This window comes from Gavialis gangeticus, unplaced genomic scaffold (assembly GCF_001723915.1).
Source record: "Gavialis gangeticus isolate Ggan-Ray unplaced genomic scaffold, GavGan_comp1, whole genome shotgun sequence".
Taxonomy (NCBI): domain Eukaryota; kingdom Metazoa; phylum Chordata; order Crocodylia; family Gavialidae; genus Gavialis; species Gavialis gangeticus.
The window spans coordinates 21,034,037-21,041,185 of NW_017729006.1; the positions used below are offsets into that span (position 1 = coordinate 21,034,037).

At 40.3% G+C, this 7,149-nt stretch overlaps 1 protein-coding gene across 24 annotated transcripts in view; it reads right to left on the reverse strand.

Moving 5' to 3' along the window:
* The window catches only part of CLASP2 (cytoplasmic linker associated protein 2), a 276,414-nt gene that overhangs the window by 11,544 nt on the left and 257,721 nt on the right, over positions 1-7,149 (reverse strand). For all 24 annotated transcript variants that reach the window (XM_019508951.1, XM_019508959.1, XM_019508941.1 and 21 more), the window contains 2 exons: positions 3,467-3,660; positions 1,788-1,916 (listed from right to left, as the gene is read on the reverse strand). In XM_019508951.1, coding sequence (XP_019364496.1) covers positions 1,788-1,916; positions 3,467-3,660 — 323 coding nt within the window. The remainder of the gene's footprint in view (positions 1-1,787; positions 1,917-3,466; positions 3,661-7,149) is intronic.

Genomic DNA, 7,149 nt, shown 5'->3' on the forward strand with positions numbered 1-7,149 from the left:
AGGTTTAAGTTGGACATCAGGAGGCGCTACTTCACGGTCAGGGCGGCTAGGGTCTGGAACCAGCTTCCATGTGAGGTGGTGCAGGCTCCCACCCTGGGGGTTTTTAAGAGGAGGTTGGATGACCACCTTATTGGGGTCATTTGACCCCAGTGGTCTTCCTGCCATGGCAGGGGGGCGGACTAGATGATCTGCTCAGGTCCCTTCCGACCCTAGAAACTATGAAACTATGAAAAACCCCCCAAAATAAAACCCCAACACATGCACAATGCTCTAAGTTGTTTCTTCAGTTTCGACTGAGATTTCCCTGCTCTAGTTCATTACTTCTTTGCAGGCCCTTTTGATTAGGGAGGCAGATTTTTTTTTTGGTTTAATTTTTTTTTTTTTTTTTTTTTTTTTAACAAAAGTACAGTTTTACTTCTAAAAGTAAGCCTCATTTGCATACATCTAGAAAAAAAATTAAAAATAAGCACTAATATCTTGAATTAATAAAAGGTTTAGTAAGGAAATTAGGAGTTGAAAGCTAGCAAATGAGTAATCAAGTTACAAATAGCAATACTGGACAGGGTTTTTCCCCCACATTGCATGCTTCTGCAACTGTGTCCTGCTGGCTGGCAGTGCACTCAGCTAGGCTGCCAATATACAGGGGAGCTGTTCTCTGGTGCTACTTGTGATGCATACTCTAGAACTGCCTGCATTTCTTTTCTGGCTGATTCTGGGGGGCTAAACACACATTCCACTTCCAGTTGCCGTGTCTGTTTCTAGTGTCACAAAGGGAAGCAGGAAGTAATCCTGCCACTTCTGATGATGGTAGTGTGGAACAGCATGGATTCAGGAGGGTGAGATTTCTTCCTCAGCTCTGTCCCCTTTGTTTCATTTCTTCATTTAATGAAAGCAAGGGACTGGAAGAATGAATGGAATGGAGAAGATACTACAATAAATCTGACATAAATGGTGGAGGAAAAAGTAAGGAATTAATCAAGAGATTAGTAGGAGATGACAAGAAAATGGAGAGGTTGCAATCAAGTTTCCAAAACTTGAGCTCTGGCAATCAGCTTCACAGAGTATAAAAAAAGGAAAGAAAACATGAGTGAAAATTTAACTAAAAATTACAGAAAAGGTTTTCTGAGTTTTTCTGCCTACCAACCTCAGTAATGAACTGCTTAGTGTTTTGGTGGGCACTGTTTACATTTTCTGTTTAACCCTTTGTGTGCATGTTTTCCATAAGCTGGGATTTTTTCTGTCTGTGATTTCCCTTTCCTTTGTCTTACATTTCCAATATCCTCATTTCCCTTATTGTTTTTCTTCTTTCCAAAGCCTGCTCCCCTCTGCCAGATTAGTCCCATCAGGCATATCATTCTTTACTCCTTCTCTCTCAACTGCTGCTAAAATAATATGAGAAATGAACTCTCAAACTACTGGCACAACTTGGTTAAGGAACTGCATGAGATAGAGCTCTGATCCCTTGTCAGGTTCACTTTTGTCTCCTACCAGCCTAAGTCCAGTAGAACTACAGAGCTCCCTGAAAATAACTTCCCTTCCCCAGACCTTCAGTCTAAGTAGCCAAAGTGTTAAAGATGGGAAAACAGTCCCACCAGTAGCACCTAGAGAATCACGGGAGGCTCATATATAATTGACTTTACCTGCATTATTAAGGGACAATATCAGGGCAAAAATCCTAAACTATAAGACCAATTACTCACTTGGTGGCAAACTAATTTATCAAGCACATGCTTTAAGCAGTACATTTGATTTGCAATCTGTCACATCTTTAAACAGAACTAACCAACCTCCTTATGAGGATCCTTATGAGCTTCTAGAGTCTTCATGATTGTAAGCTCGGCATAATTTTTAAATCTTGCTGGTTGGTTCCTTAGAATTTCTCTTAAAACTTTCAGTGCTAAAGCTCTGATTGCATGCTAAAAGATAAACGTTTTAAATAATTAGGTTATTTCTCTTTAGTTAGATGATCGCTCTTTAACATTAGCTTGGCAGTTGGAAACAGAACACATAAGGCAAGTTACACTGTAACCCCACATGTTATACAATATGAGCCCAATCTTTCTGTAAATGGAATAAGCAAAATAATCTTTAAGGCAACCCATTCTTTTCCCTACCCCTCAATTCCATATAAAATGAATCAAAGAGCTTATTGACATACATTTGGGCTATCAGCATTGTCTACAAATCAAAAAGATGCAAACAAGTTAATCCTAGCACGTGGCAATAATATGAAAAGCCACCCTATTGGATTATTTATAACATTTATTTTACAAAATATTGAAATTCACAGTGTTGTGGGATTTACAAAAGTGTGTCTCTGTTACCATTTTTGAATTTTTACCACCAAATAGCCACGAGCTTTAGCTTCAGGTCCGATTACAAGGAATGCATGTAGTTTTGACAAATCTAACTACTGCATTTTAGAAATCTCAACAATCTCTTCTAAATGTCTTTCTATAAATAGCATTGTTTTGCTTTTAGGATTTTAGACTTTGGAGAGTGCCAATGAGCTAGTAAGTTTTGTGCCACGGGCAATTTTTACGTCCCTCTGGAAAGCTAGGGAAAAAAAATCTCCCTTCCAAAAAGGAATGAAAGATGTATACACGCACCGTTCTTAATATTTCATTATTCTAAACAAACTTAACTTTTTCATCCATTTAAAAACCCAGCTATCCAGCTGGAGGCCTATATAAGTGGTAGCCTCTTCTTCTGCTGTGGCAGACAAGAACCCACAGATGTGTGCTATTAAGTGTTGCCCACTCAGCAGGAGACCACGGGAAAGAGGGGGATTTGCAAGAGAGAAACCCCAGAGACTGTAGCCAATGTGATATATGACTCGGGACTGCCTGTGGCCCCCCAAATACACTCAAGTGGACAGCCCTGATTTAGAATACAAAAAAGATCAAGAAGGTAACAGTTTTCTACTTGTGTGTATAATACCCACTATATACCATCAATCACCACAAACACTGGCTGAAACAAAGCAAGCCAAATGCAGCACGAGTGCCATTTGAATATACAATTCATAATTTTAATTAATTTATATTTAATATCTTTTTAATTGGTATCTGAAAACAACAGTTATTATGCTATTTTTTGTTTATTGGAGGCTTTCCCTATAGCTAGACATACTGACTCCCATTCCATATGTGTGTGTCCAAGCCAGGGGCAGGCAACTATTTCAGGTGGAGGGCTGCTTACTGAGTTTTAGCAAGGGTAAGCTTTTCACTGTTTGGGACATTTAGATTATTCTAAATTTTAAATTTTGCTTGTTTACTTATAATTTGCCTACTGTCATAAAAAGTTATTTCTAGCAACATTTATTGTCTAATCTCCTTCACAGAGGCACATGTTAAAGCCAATACAAATCAAACAATTGAACAGATTACTGAAAAATGGTCCCTAGCATCAAAAGCAATATCTGTACGTTGTCAACTTTTTCTTAGTTGGGTTTGTCTGAGCTTACCTCTTTGTCCCCAAGTGTTTCAAGTAACAGGAGTAGTATTGTTTTGAAGTGCTCATCCCAAACACCAAAGGACTCTTCTTGAGTCAATTTCATAAGCTCATAGAGGGCAGCCTTTCTTTCTTCAACTCTCTCGTTATGGTTTGATAGTTCCTTCAGTAACTCTGCAACCAGATCAGAATGGTCCAGGGGAGGCTCTATTGAAAAGGAATAAATGGACATATTCCTTAACATTGTAGGTGCAATAAACATCAGTGTCTATGTATATTATGCTACTCAGAGACACTTTCTAAGTTGACTAGTGTTAAGATGGACTGACTTCATTTTCCTCATATTTGTTTGCCAAAATAGTTTTATGGTCAAAATAAATATTTAAATAGTGTTATTTTCAGGATAACCGATAGTCCTTTATGATGTTGTATCAAAACAGTGTCCGGAATAATGCTGAGAAACAAAATTTAAGTTTTAAATTTTCCAGTGTTGAAACTGAAGGTTTTAAAACCTGATTTATATTAGATAGGCTGCAAACAGATATCACATTTCTCCTGGGATAAGCCATTTTTATCTTGGACCAAACTGCAATAGTAAAGACATCCATGTCCACTGTCCCAGGATAAACCCTAAAAACGTTTCCCAGTTAAGAGGTACCAAGATTTTACCCCAGGACAATGTTTCCCAACCAGTGCGCTGCGGCAGAAATGAACATGCGTGCCATGGAATTTTGCCATGGCAATGAGCTACAATAGGTATGAGGATGGGGAATGCCTTAACAGGCATGCTGTGGAAAATTTTTATTAACGTAAGCATGCCTTGGGCTGGAAAAGGTTGGGAAACACTGCCCTGGGATATCACAAAGTACATCTGTATGTGTATGGTTACCCCAAAATTTCATCATTGAATCAATGGCAGAAACACAACACTGTACTCAAATGATCGCTAATCCCTGATTAGAAGGGTGATGCATGTATATGCCTATCCTGGGATATTTTTGGTCTGGGATAGATACAGGCACAACTTATTCAAAGACACACGAAACATCTGTTCCTAGATGGACATAGCATATTCCCTTCTTACCCTACCCCATAATTAAGTTTCTTATTTAAATGGGTTAAATGCTAGAGGAACTGTGGCTTAGTTTTTAGGGGTTAAAAGGAAATCGATGCTTCACCGCAGTTGTGGGAGTTCTCTACATATTGTACCAACAAATGTTCCTTCTACATGAAAACGTAGCACTAAAATGAAGCTGCAGCAACACCAAGTTAATCAGGACTATGGGAATTTCCTAAGGTTGTTGCCACTCTGACTGTCATTTAGACAAACTGTGTGTGCAGAATAATTTTAAATCTACAGGAAATGGATACTATGGTGATGAGTGAAGCATGGATAACTAAGCTGGCATTTACAGAGGTTGGGCAAAAAGACCCTAGGATGCTTGCAAATCTTCAAACTTAAAACCTTGGTCTCCATGTGACTTCAATTATTACCAAATAATCTTTTCTCCATTACCAAATAATAATATATTCTGCCTCTGGAAAAGAAACTTCCATGCCTTCTACATAGGTCTTAAAGACCTCTGGCAGATATTATTTCCATCAAGCAACAAGTAACGTTGCCTGATGGAAACTCACGGGCACACTCATCATGTTGCCTGATGGAAATGCCCTGCATCACATTCAGAGGGCATGCTACCCAGAAGAAGGAAAAAAAAAAAGGTGCCTTGGGAACTTGCTCTGCCAGCACTCATCAGCAAGGGGAGCTAGAGAGCTGTTGGCAGGAGCTGTCAACTAGGACTGTGCAAAATGGCCGTGTTCCATTTCAACTTGAGTTTTGAGGTTTTGATGGAAAAACATTTTGTTTTAAATTTCATTTCGATTTGAAACATCTGTTCCATTTTGCTCTGTTGAAACAGTGAGGCCGTTTCGACGTTTCACCCATTAGCTATAATGAGGAAGCTCAAAACAGCCTCTCTCATCTGGCAGGCAGATCGGGGCTGCGGGCTCCCTATCTGCCTGCCAGATGAGGGAAGAAACCAGCGCTAGATCAGGCTGGGGATGGGAAGTCCGGGCTCAGTTCTCTTCCCCTGCGCTGTGATCGGCTTTCTGCAGCCCCATGGCAGGAGCCAGGGAGAGCCTGGTTCTCCCGTCTCCCACCACCTCGCTGCTGGCTGCTTCAAAACTCGAAACGTTTTGACTAGCCTCATTTTGTTTTGAGCCTGTTTTGAAGCCTTTCATTTCAATTCTATGTTGCTGTTTCGAGCTTGAAGCGAGTCAAAACAGTGTTGAATTGAAACAGCCGGTAAAATTTCGCACAGCCCTACTATCAACCCCTCTCATACCTTCAGTTGTGATACTAATGAGAAGTGAGCTGAGTTCCCGTTGGGAGAAAGAGTTCCTTCCCTAACCCTTGCACTAGTGCTTTTGTGCAACTCTTGTACCACTGCTCCCCACCCACCCCAACCAGCAGCTTTCCAAACAAATTCCCTCCCCCTCTCTCAGATTTCTGTTGTGTGTAAGCAAACCAAGTAATCTAGAGCATGGGTTCCCAACATTTGTGTGCCCAAGGGCACATTCAAATTTAAAAGAAAAAGTAGCAGGTGCCAATATGAATATTAAAGTTTAGAATTTAGAATCCTGGATATGCACATGTGCATAGTTTCGTTTGGGGAGGGAGTTGTAAGTGCCACTCCGTCACTGTGTCAGTCAGACTGACAGTCTCATTTTGGCGGCTGTTGCGTACAGCCTATGAAAATGTTTTTGAAGTGTTGCCGTTCTGAGTTCAATCAGCAGTGACAGCATTTTTTGTTGGAATAATGATTTTTACTGATTGTGAAAATGTGCACGGGCACCTGAGTAAACCTCAGAGGGTGCCACGGCACCCACATGCACTGCATTGGGAACTGCTGATTTAAAGTGTCTGTTTACACTTTGCTTCTCACATGGAAGAGGGACTACCTTTTTTCATATGGCTTTAGGAGCAAGAGCTATCCTTACAGATTTAATTCCAAATTCCCCAACCAGACCAGTTCCCTAGGGAAGAGGGGCTAATGGTTCCTTATAGAAGCAGCTGGTTGGGGAAAAGGGAGGAGAAGGCAGTGAGTGATGACATCTACTACTGCCACACCCTGGGGCAACAAAATTCAGCATGAGTCACATGCTGGAAGCGGGTGGAGAGGTGAGAGCAGGAAAGGAGTGGGGAGAGAGCAGTCTACCCTGGAGTGCTGGAGGACCTGGTCAAACACTGTGAGATGCCACATATTCAAATCAAAGCTTCATAGAAATCCAGCTACAAAAGTGTACTATATTTTTTAAGCAACGTCTCTGTGGCTGCTTGGCTGTTTGTGTTGTATGATAATTATTTTGCACATGTAGCTGTCTAAATTTATGGCACAATTACCTAGTTAACTGCATAATAAATGTAATGGTGTGTTACTGTGTAAAAGATAAAAAAGCCCAAAATCTTTTTGAAAGAGGAGAAATTGAAAAAGTTCTCTTTCAAAGCAAATTCTGGTTTATAGGACATATGATAGAATCAAATTCTCAAATATGCAAAGAATGGCAATCAGTTAAAGACTGTATATCTAGGGTTATGGATAAAACTGTATTGGTGATGCATTGGGGGACGCAGAGGGACACTCACCCCCCCCCCCCACATTTAATGTTAATCAATTTTATGTATAAACACTGATG